The sequence below is a fragment of the Amblyomma americanum genome, chromosome 1 (genome assembly GCF_052857255.1).
Source record: "Amblyomma americanum isolate KBUSLIRL-KWMA chromosome 1, ASM5285725v1, whole genome shotgun sequence".
Taxonomy (NCBI): Eukaryota; Metazoa; Arthropoda; class Arachnida; order Ixodida; family Ixodidae; genus Amblyomma; species Amblyomma americanum.
This window is the reverse complement of record NC_135497.1, coordinates 436,892,863-436,911,549: the sequence shown is the minus strand read 5'-3', so window position 1 is coordinate 436,911,549 and position 18,687 is coordinate 436,892,863. Positions and strand designations below refer to the sequence as shown.

At 48.7% G+C, this 18,687-nt stretch overlaps 1 protein-coding gene across 2 annotated transcripts in view; it reads left to right on the top strand.

Moving 5' to 3' along the window:
* Positions 1-18,687, top strand: part of LOC144115900 (nose resistant to fluoxetine protein 6-like) — a 134,602-nt gene that overhangs the window by 24,603 nt on the left and 91,312 nt on the right. For both annotated transcript variants that reach the window (XM_077650532.1, XM_077650533.1), the window contains exon 2: positions 16,435-17,101. In XM_077650532.1, coding sequence (XP_077506658.1) covers positions 16,513-17,101 — 589 coding nt within the window. In that variant the 5' untranslated portion in view covers positions 16,435-16,512. The remainder of the gene's footprint in view (positions 1-16,434; positions 17,102-18,687) is intronic.

Here is an 18,687-nt window from a genome sequence, read left to right as displayed (position 1 = left end):
ATATGAAATGAGGGGCTCGTTTGACAAACATATTAAAGAACCCAACAGTCACCGAAGCCAAGGTGCATTGGGGAATGTTTCTAATTTTTTTTTAATTTGTAGTGCCAATCAATTAGTTTCAAGAAAATTACTTATAAAGCAGCAGAAAAAACAACCATGCCGCCGATGGGAACCGAACCCACGACCTCCGAATATCACCATTCTACATAACACTCATCGACACATCCACCAAACACCAACACAGAAAAGCAAAAATCAAAAAAGGGGGGAAGAGAAGAAAAAAGAAAACCTAAAAACATGATAAGCCCAGCTCATGAGGTTCACGGGAGGCCACACCAGCTGAAGGAAACCCAGTCCTTGGCGAGGAAGGTCAAGCCCGGTCCTGACCTGACAAGCTCAACCAAAGAAGATGACAGGAGCGCAAGGAAAGAAAACGAATGAAAAGAAATAAATGCCGCTCGTTGTGCTGGCCTTTCTCTTGGCTGCGGGGACGCTTGATGATAGATTCTCCTTTCTTTTTTTAATATTGTTCTCTCTTTCTTCCTTCAACCTCTCTTATATTACACTTTAATTTCGGCACTAGTCCGATTTACTTTATTGTACGTTTCCACATTTCCTTACTTTCTCTACCCGCGGTACTTTTGTGGAGCGGGGTGGTGGTAAACATTATTATTTACAAGGAGGTGTTTGGGCCCAGGCCTCACAAATCTAGATGGAGCCCCTATTCCGGAGCCCCATTCCTCCTCCTAAGACCCCAAAAGCGGCCGAGTGCCATCCCTCCCATGCAATAATTGCTTTATTCATCCATTTCTCAAGAACCAGAAGTTAAAAATGGAGGCAATGCTGCAGGCAGAATTTAGACATTGGCTCGTATATTTTTAGGAGGCCTAAAAAAACGAAAATCATATCCAATGTTTGCTTTTCTTCTAGAAATATGAAATTTTCGGTATTCGATCTGTTCGCAAGATTTCTTGCTCTAATAAATGAACAAATAGTTGCCGCAGACTAATAAAGTTCAACGTGTTTACACGCGCGAGATCTACCGAAAGTGTGCAAGTATTCGCTCCGTAATATCACACTGGTGAACCCCCTTAACAGGAAACCAGTCAAACAGGCGGAAGACGAGAGAAGGCAGGCAAACACACCTGGTCATTGGCCTGTATCACTATATTTTAAGTATTCACCAACTGACCAAGATAATGACTCTTCCTATTTCCATTTCCTCTTTTAAGTTCATTCCATTTAATTTCTTCCTCCGTTCGCTCTCTTTATTCCAGCTACGATATTTCCTCTCATTAACTGCCTGGCCCATTCTGCTCTCATCCTGTCTCTTAACGTTGGAGCGAACAGTTTCCTTGCAATAGCCCGCGGTGTTGTTCACTCTCTGATATCTATCCTTTCCTTCATTTTTTAAGTTTCTGGCCTATAGTTCAGTGCTGTAAATAAATCTATTATGCACACTCTTCTTGGTATTACAAAGCTGCTATTCTTGACCACTGAGTACCGGCTAAATATGTTATTCTTGAGCTGAGAGTACCTGCTTAATGTGCTCGACCCCATTTTTAGTCTCCTAGTTTCTTGAAATACGTTGTTCGGATCGGCGGTCACTACCTAGTATACACTCATATTGCTTTACCACTTCCAATCCTCCGTAAACTGTTGGCCGCCTCGCAGACCGCTGCACATAACGCTAGTTTTCATCGTCATAATTCTTAGTCACACCTTTCCCTCATAGTGTTTATTCTTCTCAGTCTTGCCGCGCAGCTCTTCTTCTCGGGCTCTTAACAGGGCAGTGTCATCAATCCCCAAATCGGACGTTGCTCAGTAGTTCTCCATTAACCTGCACCTACACCAGCAGCCAACGAAGGAGAGCACACAGCAAAGAGACACAACACGACACGAGGCTGACTAACAACTGATCTTTATTTGGGCGCACAGAAGAACATATAAGCATCAAAATGGAGGTAAAGGGACGGAGACAGGAAAATAAAAGCACTGCGCAGTCGTGATGAAACAGAAGTGGTCAATGTCACCGGATAAAAGCGAAGTAACTAAGAAAAAACACGTGTAATAAACGGGAGGTATTAAGCTCCCACCCAGATTAAATGACAGAAGTGATAAAAAAACTAAAACCAAGGTAAGAAAACACATGACTAAAAACGGTGAAGAAATGAGAACACAATAAAAACATTTAAGACTGAGGCCCTAGAAGAACCATCCTGTGTCATAAAGTGGAGCGTTAAACCGGTGAGGGCTACGGATGCGGAACTGATGCAGGATTCTCTGTTGTAGTTGATCGCAACAGCTTCCAGTACTTCACGTGTTAACTGTTCGCTCTTTTTCGCCAAGATGGACTCGCGCAGCAGCGGGACACATCTGGTGACCTCGCAATGCTTGCAGTGGGGGGCCAAATGTCCCCCCGAGGCGTTGCTGTCGAATCTTGCGTGATGCTTCGCGCGCTCGTTGAAGCAGCTACCTCTTTCTCCAGTATGAAACAACTAGCTCAGATCCAGATTATCCTCAATGAACTTCTATCCCCAGTTAAATCAACTCTAACCCTTTGAACGCTTCTTGTAAACATGCGACGAACAGCAGCGTAAAGATTGTGTTTCCTTGCCTACACCCTCTCTGAGTGGTATATTTCCCTTTAGAGGACTGCTGTCGCTTTGCACTGCCGTGGATTGTTTTTTAGGACCCTTACATATGCTTCTCTCACGCCATGGTTGCGGAATGCCTGCATAATATTTGGTGTTTCAACTGAATCAAATCTTTTTCTAGCGTATGACATATGTATAAGGGGCTAGTTACAACTGACACAGTTCTTGAGATTCTAGCTGCAACATGTAAATAACGTATTGAATTTAACATACCATATTGTCACCGATAAACGGTCGAAGCACTCAAACCAGGTTTAATTAGACGTGATGGGAGTGCAAGACAGCAGGGAGTTCGAGCGAGGAAGAAGACAAAACTCGAGTGCGCAAGGCATGTCAAGTCCCATCTAAAACAGTTCGGCCGTGGTATGGCGCCACTGGATTGCTTGGTACTGTAGCATTACTCCCCCTCTCTGAAAGGGAACGACTCGGTGCCGCAACAATGAGAAGCAGGAAGGCACGGGACGGAAAATGTTCCGGACACGCCTGAAGCGCTAGCGGGCGTAATACGGCTTCATCCGTGCGACATAGACGACTTCGGGGGTCGGCCGTCTAGAGGAGCGAACTGTTCCCTGGGGGACAACTTCATAGTTCACTTCACTGGCTTTGCGGAGTACCTCGTAGGGGCCAAAATATCGGCGCAGAAGCTTTTTTTAGCTCCCACGCATGCGGATTAGGCTCCAAACCCAGACTTGTTCGCCGGGCTGGTAACTAACAGCTCGGTGGCGGAGGTTATAGCGGCGAGCGTCGAGGGCTTGCTGGTGCCGGATGCGCTGTCGGGTGAGTTAGCGGGCGGCCTCGGCGTGACGAACGAATTGGGCAGCACCCATAACAGATGAGGTACTACTAGTCGGAAGCAAGATGGCGTCCAGCATGGTTGTGGCTTCACGACCATGCACTAAACGAAATGGAGTGAAGCGTGTCGTTTCTTGTAGAGCAGTGTTATAGGCAAATGTGACGTAAGGGAGTATGGCGTCCCAGTTGCGGTGGTCTTCGTCGACATACATGGAAATCACGTCGGCGATCGTCTTGCTGAGACGTTCGGTTAGTCCGTTCGTTTGAGGGTGGTAAGCTGTTGTTTTGCGGTTACTTGTGCCGCTAAGTTGCATAACCTCCTGCGTAAGGGCCGAGGTGAACGCCGTTCTCCTGTCAGTAACAACGATGATGGGTGCACTGTGACGAAGCACAACATTCTTAACGAAAAAGTTCGAAATTTTGTCAGCGGTACCACGAGGGAGGGCTTTAGTTTCACAGTACCGGCTGAGGTAGTTGGTGGCGACCACAATGTAGCGGTTACCCAGCGAGGACTCCGGAAATGGGCCGAGTAAGTCCATGCCGACTTTATGGAAGGGGACTTGTAGCGGAGAAATAGGCTGCAGTAGTCCGGCTGGCTTAGGTGGCGGCGTCTTGCGACGTTGGCACTCGCGGCAAGTTCTGACGTAACGCTGGACAATTGCAGAAACCCTGGGGCAGTAGCACTTTTGGCGTATCCACGCCAAAGTGCGGGAAAAACCCAGGTGATCAGAAGATGGGCCATCATGGCACGCCTGCAGGACTTCGTCGCGCAAGGCCGCAGGTACGACGACCAGATAGGCAGCTTCCGTCGGGTTGTAGTTTTTCTTATACAGAACGCCATTGCGCAAACAGAATGATGACAGTCCACGTGAGAAGATTCGTGGGGGCGACGCAGCGCTTCCTTCAAGATACTCATGAGAGGCCGTAGTTCACTGCCGTCTCTTTGGTGTTGAGTGAGGACGGACGTGGAGATAGCACCGAGAAAACCAGAATCGTCGTTGGGATCAGCTCGGTTGTCCTCGATAGGAGCACGAGACAGACAGTCGGCGTCACTGTGCTTCCTGCCGGACTTATACAGGATTGTGACATCGAACTCTCGAAGGCGAAGGCTCCAGCGTGCAAGCCGCCCTGACGGATCTATGAGGTTCGCCAGCCAACAAAGCGAGTGGTGGTCACTGACGACTCTAAAAGGGTGGCCGTATAAATACGGTCGAAATTTGGTCACTGCCCACAGAATTGCCAGGCATACTTTTTCAGAAGTGTTGCTTGTTGGGCGAGTTGGTGATCCATGAAAATAGAGCAGCGCGTAACAAAACAGGACACAAAGGAGAGACACAGAACGACACGAGCGCTATCAACTGTTTATTTCTTGCGGTAGCTACCTATAAATACATGAGCCACAACTAGAAACGAAAAACAAAAAAATATTGATAAGTCAGCCTTTCGCTGGTTGCCATCGATCTAGATAGAAGAGCTCTTTCGCTGACAGTGCCACTTATGCCACGCTCACACACTTATTACCTGCACGCGAAATACTACGAGCCTCAATAATCTCTCGAACAATCTTATCATTGTGGCGGGTTATGATTTGGCTCTTCTTAAAAAGTGGCATGCACGAATTTGGACTGTCCGTTTCTCAGACTCGACCTTGCACTGACGAGTGTTGGCTTAGGTGGTCCGATTTGTTTTCATTAACATTATAGTCATGTTCTTATAACCTGCTATTCACACATCTCCCTGTTTGCCCAATATACTTATGGCCGCAAGACAACGGTATGCGATAGACTACACCCTCCTCACAAGTGACAAATCGTTTCTGATGGTCCATTACACATCTTTTTTTCTCCTGGATACCGCACGGATTGGTATTTTTGAAAAGCATAGACAGTTTTACGGGTGCTGAAAATACAACTTCAACGCCTGCTCGTTTTCCTGTTGTCTTTAGGTTGTGGGATGTATGATAAATATAAGGGATGACAGCTACTTTCTTGCGATCCCGCTGTTCATTGGTACCTTCCTGCTTGTTGAACAATCGTGCTTTTTTCATTTTTTGGGGCAGGCCTTCAGCCACAGAAACAATTAGTGGCCCAGGATACCCAGAATCAGACAGTCGTCTAATCTGTGATGCCAAGCATTCTTTTTCAGTTGTGGCATACTTCGCCTCCGAGCGTTACAAAGTGCGGCTTCCGTATGCGATGACACGTTGGATACCATCCTGCCACTGCACAAGGACCGCACCGAGGCCGAAGTTGCTGGCGTCGGTGTGCAGTTCAGTGGCGGCGGACTCATCGAAGTGGCCAAGCATGGGCGTTCTCTGGAGACGAGTGCGGAGGTCTTCGAAGGCCTGCTGTTGCTCCTGGCCCCAGAGGAACGGTTCGGCATCTTTAGTGAGGCGGGTGAGGGGCTCAGCGATCTGGGAGAAGTTCGGCACAAAACGCCAATAATAGGCGCAGAGACCCAGAAAGCGGCGCGCACTGCGCTTATCTGTTGGCACGGGAAAAGCAGCGAAGGCGGCTGTCTTATCGGGGTCAGGGCTGACTCCTTTAGCGCTAACGATGTGGCCGAGAAACTTCAACTCCTGGAAGGCGAAGTGACACTTTTCGGGCTTGAGGGAAAGACTGGCCGAACGAATTGCTGCGAACACAGCGCGCAGGCGCCTCAGGCGCTCTTCGAACGTGGCGGAGAAGATGACTACGTCATCTATGTACACTAGGCAGGACTGCCATTTTAGATTGGCAAGCACGGTGTCCACCATCCGCTGAAAGGTAGCAGGAGCCGAGCACAGGCCGAAAGGAAGCACCCGGAATTCGTACAGACCATCCAGCGTAATAAAGGCGGTCTTTTCCCGGTCGCGTTCGTCCAGGTCCAGGGAGTCATGAATGCGTGGCAGAGGATAAACGTCTTTTTTTGGTGACTTTGTTTAGACGCCTGTAATCAACACAGAACCGTAGGGTTCCATCTTTCTTCGCCACTAGAACAACAGGCGATGCCCACGGGCTCATCGACGGTTGTATCACGTTGTCTTGGAGCATTTCTTGAACTTGCCGGCGAATGGCACCCCGTTCCTTCGAAGAGATCCGATAAGGCGGCTGGCATAATGGTCGCTGGTTTGCGTCAACTATAATGCGGTGCTTTATGAGCGGAGTCTGCCCAACCTCGGAGGTCGAGGCAAAACAGTCGCTGAAAGATTCGATAATGCTCTCGAGGCAGAGTTTCTGATTAGACGGGAGGTTCGGGTTCACGTCGGCGTTTATGGGAGTGGTCGGTGCCTCCACTGATGCCGGGATTTCGGACAGCGCGTGCTGTCCCGAAAATTCGCTAAGTTCTTCGAAATACGCTATAGCTGTTCTGCCAGGCAAACACTGGGGTTCAGAACCAAAATTGGTCACTAAAAGTTCGGTTCGCCCACTATTCAATTCAATAATTCCGCGAGATACACAGAATTGCTGACCCAGGAGCAATGAGATGTTGGTTTCTGCGATGCCACGAGTGCTGGGGCTGCTCTCACACTCGACGTAACAAACATGCTCTGGACGGGATCAATACCCGGTCGCCACAGACGCATAACTTAGCCCTGCGTGGCTCGCTATCGTCGTCGACAGGGCCTTGGGTGGAAAACGACAGTATTAGCTCCTGGAGGTTGATAACGGCACCGTACTCCTGAAGGAAATCCAAACCGAGTATGAGGTCTTTGGAGCACTCGGGTAACACAGCAAAGCAACCAGCGAAAGTAACACCGCGGATCTGGATTCGCGAAGTGCAGACACCGATCGGAGTTACCTCGTGGCCACCAGCTGTCCGGATCTGCGGCCCAGACCAAAGGGTCAGAACCTTCCTCAAGGCCTTGACTAACCGGCTGCTCATTACAGAAAAATCAGCGCCGGTATCCACGAGTGTTGTAACGTCGTGGTTGTCGGCGGATACCGGTATTTCGGCGGAGGCCAGTCGGTCGCAGCGCGTCGTAGAGGTCGTCGGGTGAGGTCGTCGTTGGTCGGAGCGTCGCAGCGAATCGTCGGGTGGAGGCTCTTGACTCGGTCCTGTAGCGGCAGCCCTACCCCAGGAGGACATTGTCTTCAGTTTTCCCGACGTGGGGACGTGCTTCTGAACTGGCCAGAGGATGACGGGCGGCCGGGTGAAGAGAACCGCCTTGGGGATGGCGATCGGGACTGGCGTCGCTGCGAGGTCGATGATTGCACGTTATCAGCCAAGTACTGTTCGATATCCCGTGGTCTTTCACCGTAGTGTAGTCGAGGTGCGTCAAGTGAAAACCCCCTTAAACCCATTCTGTGGTAGGGGCAGTGGCGGAGGATGTGGCCGGGCTCCCCACAGTGGTAACAGAGCGGCCGATTGTTTGGCGTACGCCAAACGTGCGCTTTGCTCACGGGTGGCCTGAACTCCTACGGCGCGGAGAGTACAGTTGCGACTGGCTCCTGCAGGTATGACACATGAGCAACGGGGGAAAAAGCTCGCGTCGCTGGCCCCGGACTTCATAGCGCCTCGCTGTACGTCATAACGGAGGGCGCCGGGTGTGGAGCTGGGGGTGGCTGCACAACTCGTCGGACTTCTCCGCGGACCACATCCGTTACGGCAGCGGCGCTGACCTGTAGAGCTTCAAAGCGAAGTTTCGCCAGTTCCTCGCGTACAATGCTTCTTACAAGCTCCCGAAGCTCCTCGGCGGGCAGCGACGTAGGCGTGTACTGGGAAGCGGTTGCTACAGTAGGCTGACGTCCGTAGTGGGCGCCCCGTTCCTGCAGAGTGCGCTCGATACCCATTGTCTCCTTGGTGAAGTCGGATACTGTTCGTGGCGGGTCACGGACCAGTCCGGCAAATAGCTGCTCTTTTACGCCACGCATTAAGTGGCGTACCTTCTGGGCTTCGGGCATAGCAGGGTCGGCCCGATTGAAAAGTCGCGTCATGTCCTCTATGAACATCGAGACGCTCTCATTCGGCTGCTGTGATCTTGAGCGCAGGGCGATTTCAGCCTTCTCTTTTCTTTCGCTGCTGATAAATGTCGCTAGCTGCTCTCGACGAAAAGCCTCCCAGGTGGCAAAGGAAGCTTCGTAGTTCTCAAACCAGGTTTTGGCCGAGTCCTGCAGCGCAAAGTAGACGTTGTGCAGCTTGCGCTCGCCGTCCCACTCATTGAAACCCGGCAGTCGGTCAAAGCTGGCCAACGAGTCTTCGCCGGCCTCGAACCTGTCCCCGTGGAACGGTGGCGGCGACCGAGGCGCGTGAAGAACGAATGGCGGGGCGCTCCCGGAATGCTGAGTTGTCTGGCTAGCCGCGGTGGATGTCATTTCCCTCACCGGCGCTGTCAGTTGGCCGAACTCCGGTTGTAGGCCCCGCAGACGGCGGCTCGCCTTGTGGACGGGTTTTGAGTCCACGCGTGGAGAACAGGCGTCAAGAGTGTCCTCGTAGTCAGAGTACATGGGACGCTACCCAGGTGCTCCACCAAATATGTCACCGATAAACGGTCGAAGCACTCAAACCAGGTTTAATTAGACGTGTTGGGAGTGCAAGACAGCAGGGAGCTCGAGCGAGGAAGAAGACAAAACCTCTAGCCCCTCGAGTGCGCAAGGCATGGCAAGTCCCATCTAAAACAGTTCGGCCGCGGTATGGCGCCACTGGATTGCTTGGTACTGTGGCAATATTTACTAGATTCCAACGCCCATCTTTTTTCCGGAAAAAGATCGCCTAAAATTCACATGGGCGTTAGAAGCAGATACGAAAATAAAACTACGCCGGCAACACCCATTTGTAATCGGCATCAGATAAAAATGGCGGCTCAGTACTTTCTGTGAATCGATGTTATCAACCACAGTCCTGGATGCCGATATGCCTCGCGAGCATTTGAAGTGTGCCGTCAGCAATAGGCGCTGACCTGGACTTGAGCCAACATTAAAACGTCATTTGCAAAGGCGCGCCAAGTTCACTACGATGCCGGGCTTAAAAAACAAAAAGCGACCATGCATGCGGAGGCTTTTCAAGCACACACATTGGCGCAGGTGTGTAGCCCTGCGCCAAGTGCGCTACCACCGCCGGCGCTCCCGTCCAAGGTCGCTTCGTTTTGGGGAGTATGGCTCTCTCGTCTGCTACCCTCTGCGGGGATCACTGCTCAGAGCCAGGGAAAGGGGATGTGGGTGGAAGGAGAAAAGGGGGTCCGAACGGGAGCACAGAGCACACCAGGCGGGTCACTTGGGAGCTTAGCAGGTAGGCCTTCTTATGAAGAGGACTGTAGGTAGTGATGACCGGAGAGGTGATTCACCACGTCACTACACGACATCACACAATTGTAGCACTACACTGCGATGGACGGACGCGGGTAGGAGGCTTGACCGCACTAGGAGCACTGGAATAAGGCATTAATTGCTCACTGGCATCCACCCAAGCGCAACCTTACGGCCACAAAGGAAAGCTGTACAGGTTTCCTTTGTGGCCTTATAGGTAGGTGGATGCCAGTGAGTAATTACTCGCTTATTACAAATAAACTACACCTTGAGGGATTCCCCAAAATATTTGACCAACAAGGAGCACTGGCCGGTCTTGGTTGAGGTGTGGTCTACTGACAGCGATTGAAGCACGGGGGGGGGGGGGCACACGTCGGCCAAAGACACTGCACTGTAGCACGCGACGGTAGCGGACACAGGACTGCAGAGAACGACATTTATGCACTGCCCAATTGTGTTTTTGGGACTGTCCAGGGCGCACAAGCATCTTGGCGCTCTGGGTGCGACCTTATCTGCCTATATTTTTTTGGGTTTCCAATATCTCTTTTATTACCTAGGATGAATGGTTGTCATACCCTTCACAAGTATGCCCTTCGCCCAGGAAAGGAGGGGCAAGAGTCGAGTGTAAGGAAAAAAGTATAAATGGGGCTAACTTTGTTTCGAAAATCTCTTATATACGTGAGAAAGCTGCAACTGTATGTACGGTCTTAGAGCTGGGAGGGGAAGGGCGCCTAAGCCTATAAAGAGCATCAAACGTCCGCAGCTGTCCGCACGAAGTCGTCGTCGTAAACATTCTGCAGTGGAGTGAGCTTTCTCCCTCTCTTCTTTCAAGTTCCTGCTTCGAAAACGATAATTCATGTTTCCTGCCACGTAGTGTAGAAAACTATGACCCATATGATCTGCAAAATCACTGCAAAAAAAATCATTGCCCCAGTTTACGCTCATAACTGAAAATGGCACATCGAAGAGGCGCAAGAAAAATAATAAGGTATTTGCGTGCAATCCGTACTTATTTCTTCGCCTTGTACTCTTCGAGCTGCAGAGTTGCACCGAAACGGCTTACTAAGCCGGTGTCTAGGGCTAGTTGCTCTCGCCGTGGTGGCTGTGTGAGAGTAATTAGCTATCTGATGACACCTGAAAGCCTTCTGAGTTAGCAACCTCTGATTCATGATACCACGTGCCCCAGTAAAACCTATACACTTTCGCTGAACAGTATCAAGTTCTCCCTCTCTTCCAGTAAAGAAGACTTGCCAACACCGATGACCTCGAAAAATCCTTGCGCCAGTGTTTTGGAGAGCCATGATTGCTTCAGATGTTGAAAGAAGAAAACGGATGGAAGCCACTTTTCTCAAGCCCGCCTAGTTATATGCTTTCGTGAGATTTAAGCAGAAAGTGCTTAAAATTAACTAAGATATTTTATTGTCAACATTAAGAAATACAAACTCAGTGCTGAGGATACCAGGCAAAAAAAAAGCCTTCTGGAGGCTTGACTGGCTTCTACATCCTTCTACAAACTGGTTGAACTGCAGTGACAATAACTTCATCGGTAACAAACAGCAAGCCCTAACGAACAAAAATTCACACACTTCCTGAAGAGCAGTTGGTTATTGCTGCCCATAATTATTTCGAGTTTAAGGTGCGATTCAAATGTCATTTCTTAGTGTGTCTTGCTTATTCGTTCGTAGATTTAATGAGGCACGTTCTTCGACATAAGCATCCTTATTTGTTATGCTGCTTTAGTACTATGAATCGCGTGTGGGACTGTGGAAGGATGTCGCAGGAATTCTTAAACGATCGTAGGGTGGCTTTGTGTTCGCATCAGATCTAACACTTGTAAGTGTACTACATCCATAAACGTTTCGCTAAGAGGGGTTCCGCCCAATTTACTTGCCGCCCTAGTAGTAACACCACTCGGTTACGAAAAGAAACTGATTTCTCATTCAGCTCACAATTCAGCTTTACTAAACTCTGCAAAAACTTCTGTGCGAAGGGCAGCTGTAAGTAATCAATCAATATGACAATATGACAGCAATCGCTTTATCAGTAGACAGAGCTTTCCAGAAGAAAATGATCTAAAGGAGAATGTCGTAGGCCGCAATTTTTAAATTGGTAAATAAAACCAAGCTTGCCTGTATAATAAACGTCAGTTTGTTGAAAGATCCGGAAAGCGAACACTTAAATTGGCTGCCATGCTCAGACAACTACTGGAGCATTTTCAGTGCGTATGATGTTTTTGCTTGTGCATTAATAAAAGAAAAAGCGACAAGCGCCTCCTGGCTGATGTATAGTTGCTCGATAGTTAGTACTTGTTCTTTTTCTCTGTGCCAATTCAGATTATGTATGAAATTTCGACGGTCGGCATGAATGCTTTGTTGATTCGGGTTCAAAGTGTGGTCGAAGTTAATGGTTAAAAACTTTTGTACTACAATGACCAATAACAAATCACCAAAGCATTTTATTTTAACAAACAACACAAATGTTATGTGTTCAATTCGAGTAATACCTCCTGCGACGAAGCTACTGATTTATTGAGATAGAATAAACTTATTGCAGTGTTTAGAAATCGGCTAAACGCAAACTTGACCGAGTAAGGTGAAACATAAGAATGCCATCGCAGATGTGAAGCCTGTGAGATTCCACATCCCCTTCATGCACTGCGTCCATGTTTGCTGATGCCACCTAAACCTATTTATACTTTTGTGTGAAAGATGAACTTCCTCGTTTTAACTACACGCCCTAAACATGTAGACCGTGCCTGTCATGTCTGTAACGCCCTTTCTCGCGCATACACCTAAGTGTATTTCAAAGAAAATGTTCTGCGACTGACATTTAAAGTTTTGCGTTCACAAATGTGTTCATGGCGCCTTAGTGCCAAAAAGCTGCAAGTGTCGTTTTGTTGCCCTGATGCGCCGTTTATCTTCAGGTTATTTTGTAGTTGTGAAGTTTTAATAGGACATATAAATACGTGTCCCCCATTTAATCGCGAGTGACACTGTTCAAAGCCTCCAGACCCCACCCCGTGATCGCATACGCTACCGAGCGCACGCCGATCACGGCGGGCCTTCCTCTCAGAAAAAGGAACGACACATTGGCTGACACAAACAGGCATTTATTGCTACATCAATAATACCGCAAGCTAGCAACAAAATACGCTGAAGAATTGAGGTCGTCCGACTCACCAGCGAGGTTACGTGCGAACGTTCACCCACGCTAGGTGCAGGGGAGGCTCCGAAGCCCGACGGTCCTCACCACGAGGCTTCGGCCCGCGGGCGGAGAGCGGAGCGACGCGGGCGATACAGCCGCTCTCGACGACGTTCCCCTGCCCCAGAGAGTGCGCTCTCTCGCCCGCGCAGCAATCACGCCGTCCGTGACGCCCTCCCTTGTTAGTAAAGGTAACTAACCAGGGAAAGTCACGTGGCGCGCCCCTCCTGAGGCGGAGCCATGGGAGGGTGCACCGCAGGAAATCAAACCGCAAGGGAAGGCTGCGGGGCAGTTCCCACATAGTATACATGCGCTTAACGACTGTAGTTCTTCAAAATCGTGCATCTGAAGGAAGAAACTTAGATGATTTGAGCTCTAAAGCGTTGTTTGTGTAGATCGCCAATGCAGATGTTTCTGACGGCGACTTTTCCTATAATGAAAAGCATGGGAAATCTTGCAAGTTGCACAATGAGAGCGAATTCCTTGCATTTGTCCAATAACGACGAAAAAAAGCTGAATAATAGAGGAGGAGGAAGCTGTCACGAGAGTGTGAAAATGAAGACCTTATTGTTTGTTGTCATATAATACTATTGTCAGTATAGCTTCAACCATCGCGGGCATAGGTGAGTTGGCGCATTTCGATGGTCGAGTGAAGGTACAAAACCTCACGTCGACACTGAAAGCACTTAAGCGATTGTAGAATCCAAAAGGTTCATGCAGGGCGTTGAAAAGCTAATTTTTTTTTCTGTCCCTTTAACCTTGCGCACAAGAATGAGGAACATGCCGCGTTGGATATAACAATTGACTCTAGTGCCTGTGACACGCCAAGAGCAACTGCCGCGGCTTATTTCCAGCCGCGTCCATTTGCAAGACGCCTTCACCCGCGGAACCAGCTTTACATTGTAAACGAAAGCCCCCGCAGCTACAGTGCAGAGGGGAATTGAAAAGGGTCTGCTGACCCACCACCGCCGTCTTCACGGGACAGGACCCCCTTACGCCGTAGGCCAACGTCAGAAAGGCGCCCGATGTCCCGCTGCTACCCACACTGCCGCGTGGCTTAACAAAGGCGTCTTTTAGGGATGGCGGTGACGAACACCTGTTAAAGCAATTACGGCGCCTCTTTGACATACTGAACCAATGCGTGAGAAAACAGGACCGTTCCTTATCTTGTTTGCCGAGACGGTAAAGAGCGCCCGAAAAAGCAATTGCACGAATTTCTCTGTCAATGTGTGGGAACCAAGTCTGTTCGTATTCTTGTCCGCCGAGCACCCTGCCCTTTTTGGTTTAGCGGCTTCGTGGCCATTTCCCTTTCTCTTTTGTGTTGACGGACGACACTTACTAATGACGGGTGGGAGCGCATCAGTGCCAAAAATTTGATTAGCAACGCGAGCGGAGAGGGGGGCGGCAGTGTGCGGGAGGGGAGGAAAGTGGGAAGATAGCCCCGACGAGAGAGGGTGCCGATACTCTTTACGGAGAGAGTGTAAAGTTTTTTTATTTGGTATGTGTTGTTAGCGGAACTCTGGGTTCGACGCTGAGCCCAACCCATGGGGTAGTTCAAACCTCGCATGGCATTTTTTATTGAAGAATTGATGCTTGCGGCAGGCCACGGATGACCACCTCTATTTCTTTGTTACTGAAGGGTTTAAAAACGCAAGTGAACGAATGGTATTTCAGTCCAGTCTGAGCTGGGACTTCATGCTTAGCATGTAAGGCGGTTCCACTGAGGCTCCAACCACTTAAGTCGATGAGTAAATTAACAGAAAGTTCGTTCTTTTAGCAAATTCATTTGTTCTTCTCCAGTTTTACTATCTGTATACCGGGTGTCTCACCTAAGACTTAACACAATTTTTGAAAATACGTTTTTTGAGTTAGAACACCGCTTTTTTCGGCACAGCTTTGCCATCGGCAGACACCTCAGACGTGCTAACTAGCAGGCTGGTTAATATTGAGTAGTTAACTTCTTAACTGCTACTTTTAGGCTCCTTAATTATTGAGAAGCGTATAGCACAGGCTAAATAATATCCATGTCAGTTTCTAAAATTTCGAAAACGCGGTTAGCGTTGGTGCTGTGGCCCAACAAACTTTGGCTACAGCGCACCAAAATACATGCGATTTCAAGAAGCTTGCCGGGAAAGCGACCCCTCCATACTGAAAAAAAAATAGCACAAAAGGAACTCGAGGGACGAAAAGGGAACGACGCAGACAAAGCTTTCTCTTGCCGTCCCTTGTGTTCTTTTTGCGCTATTTTTTCATCATGATCATTATCGACCTCGCCCAACTTTCGGCTTTGCAACCCCTCTAGTGCACGTAACTCATCTAAAAAGCCAAAATTTGTTGGGGCCAGAGTGCGTAGGGTAACTGTGTTTTCGAAATTAAAAAAAACTTATATACGTATTACTTACAGTGGGCTACACGCGTTTCAATAATTAAGGAGCCTAACAGAAATAATTAAAAATTTAACTATTCAATATTTGTTATCCATCCTGCTTGTTAGCACGTCTTAGCTCTATACTGATGTGCTACACCACTGACAATGCTATGCCGCAAAAAGCGCACTTCAAACTCAAAAAACCTTTTTTTAAAAAATTGTTTAGTCTTAGCTGAAACACCCTGTATGTATGCTGTAAATATATGCTCGGCTCTCATTATATACATGCACGCCTCCTGGTCTTCTTCCACGCCGAATTACACTACAGGAAGGGTTTGAAAACCTTCCTGTCGGAAAGGAACTTTCTAAAGTTTAGTTTCACCTTACGAACTGGTATTGCTATTAGAATAGTGGCCTGCAATAAAGCACATCCAAGGAAGCGCAGCCGACCTAAAAAGAAAAGCCCACAGCTGATCCAAAAGAACCCTCACAATACTGAGGGCCTGCCGACAAAAGAATGCGGCATGCTCGGTGCAATCAGTGGCCCTAGCATATCAGGCCGCCAAACCGCCAACGGTGCAGACGCGAAGGCTGCATATCAAAGAGTCGCATTCGACAAAGGACACGCATTTTATTTGCCTATGCATCCACAACAAACATTTTTTCACTCTTTTACAAGTAGTGCAATAAACAACAATTTTCTGAAGCGAATTCTGTCGTAAAGATTATCAGCGTGTAAATATGAGTTAGACAAAAAAGAAACGTCTAGCATCTCCGACACACATGTTGATTGCCAGCCCCAAAAAACATTTGAAACGTTTAAGCTTGTTGCGTAGTACGCGCAACGCAGCCATCTCAAGGGTTCATACTAGGAACCCTTGTTAAAGCAGATGTTCAAGGGTAGAAAGTGAGCGTGAGCCAAATAGTAAAGGGAAAGCAATTCAAACCTTTGCCTGGAAATTTAGTGCTGATTATTGCACCATGTAAACTGTGCACTAGTAGTATTCGAAACAAAGAAATAAATAAATGGTCAGTCACTTGTGCGCCTTTCAGAACTGGGGCACTTCACTAATATATGTTCGCATATTGCCATGAAACACGTGGTGAGATAAAAATTTTGAACTTTTCGCCAAGTGTTTGCTTTAAATATCCGTTTCACAAGCTCTAAATCTAAATTCGTTTTGCTCTTCAGTTCTTCCAGGGGTGTTGCTTCCAAGTGGAGTCCAACGTCTGAGTGTAGCTGTGACCCGAAGTGGCATCTGGCACGGCCATGCGGTCCCGGCGGTTCCTGACTGCATCCTACACATGGCTGATTCTGCTGCTTTCGTGTTATGCATCGACTGCTATGAGCGAAAGTGTTGCCACGGTGGCCAAGCTTTTCACCGAAGTGCATCCGAGCGCTCTGAGCGCGGCTACCATGGTGGATAGCAGAACTGTTTTCGGAACAGCAGACGCTTTCCCCCAGTCCCAGTCTAGTGGTGCGGTTCTAAAGAGCGCCACCCTTGCTGCCGTCATCAGTGCATCGAAGATGATGGAAAGGCGACCAACCGCTGGAGAGAAGTGGGCCGCCGTGACTGATGCAAAATCAACCACGTCCGACTGGAGCGAAGCAAGCGCATCCAGAGCGCCCAGTGATTCAGCGACCCCGACAAGCGTGCCCGGCGCCCAGACGACAGAGCCTCCCACGACTGTGCTGCCAAAGACGTCTAGGATGAGGGCTCTGATCACCCACGCTTTGTCCAGCATGAGCGGCCGGCTGACACGGCGCTTACTGCAGGCTGACATATCAGCAGAGTGCAGCCTCGGGGTGCTGCATTTCATGCGTGCCATACAAACACTGGAGCCGTGGGCCTTCAGGCGTGAGTGTAACTGCTTTATCTTCTTAAAAATTCCTGTTGGCAAAATTTGCCAATTTTTTTCAGGCTCCGTATGTTCTAGGGTTCCATTTGATTTGTTCGGGATATCAATAGTGACGAAAGCGTCAGCAGGATGCCTATTAACTTGGGGCCTTGGCCTTCCTAGAGACCTCTTTCGCTTCTTAATCTGGGGCCGTCTTTCATAAAGATTCGTTCAATTTTAGAGCGAAAGCTCTACTGCTCCCGTTCTCCAAGGTCATGTCGGTATGCAAAATGACCGTGGAAGGAGTGGAGCGCAAAATAAGAATAATAAAATAAAAACAAAACCACAATGAAATGAATTAAAAAAAAACTAGAAGTAAAATAGGAAATACGAAATAAAAATAGAAATAAAATAAGACAACAATAAATAAAAAAGACAAATAAAAGTAAACAATATTCAGAAAGAATTGCAGAAACAAATGTGGAAAGAATTATTGCAGGAAAGCAGCTTCCGCTCTGCATTGAGGTTCGGCAAAAATGCGAAGAAAGCCGTCAATTTTTTTTCAGCTAATATGGCCGTTACGTCAATCGCGACGAAAACGAGCAGGTACGGAAGCAAACAGCCAATCAGAGACATATTCGATCTAGTCCCGGCGCCGCCGCAAGCCACCTTCATGCCGCGCCGCCGCATTCTACCGCCTCACCCGCCGCGGTGGCTCAGTGGTCAGGGCGCCCGGCTACTGAGCCGGAGTTTCCGGGTTTGAACGGCCGTGCTTCGATGGAGGCGGAACGCATAAGGCGCCCGTGCTCTGTGTGATATCAGAGCACATTAAAAAATGCCAGGTGGTCGAAATTACTCCACAGCCCTCCTCTACGACACCTCTTTCTCTGTTCCTACTTTCACTCCTACCGTCTTCTCTACCCTCACGGCGTGGTTGGAGTGTCCACCTAGAAGTGAGACAGTTACCGCGCCATTTCGTTTCCTCAAAAGCCACTAAAACCGCTAATCCCGCCCCGATAACCTGACGTATTTTCCTCTCGTTTGGCTGTTCCGAAAAAGTCCCACCTTTCCAAACTTTCTTCGGTTGTTTCGGCCTTTCTTGTTCGCAGCACAGCAATTTTCCATGGTTTATGCTTTGTCATTTTTATTATCAATACATGTCACGTGTTCGCGTTTTATTTCTTCCACTGTAATGGAATGAAACTTTAGTTGATATTGTCACGCGTGAATGCGGGAGATCACTGATCACGAGAGACAGCGGCGGGCTTCGACGAACGTCTTGGCCACAGCTCCAGATCTTCTTGCTTACCTCAGCTCCAGATCGCTTCTTCTTCTTCTTCTTTTGAGGTGGCGCGTGTTAGCGGAATGCACCGTGTCACTGCCCCCCCCCCCCCCCTGGACAGAAAGAGCATCATCCCGATGCGTAGCCTGTGTGTTTTGAAAAAAAGTTCACTAGGGAAAGCATGATGTGCGCGCGAAAGTCCAGCTCTACCGCTATTGCTCATAGTAAGGCTTGAGACGGACAACGTGTACCACCTCAGGATGCAGAGACAGCCGAGACTTCTGAAAGCCGTCAAGAACGACCTCATAGTTGAGGTCGCCCATT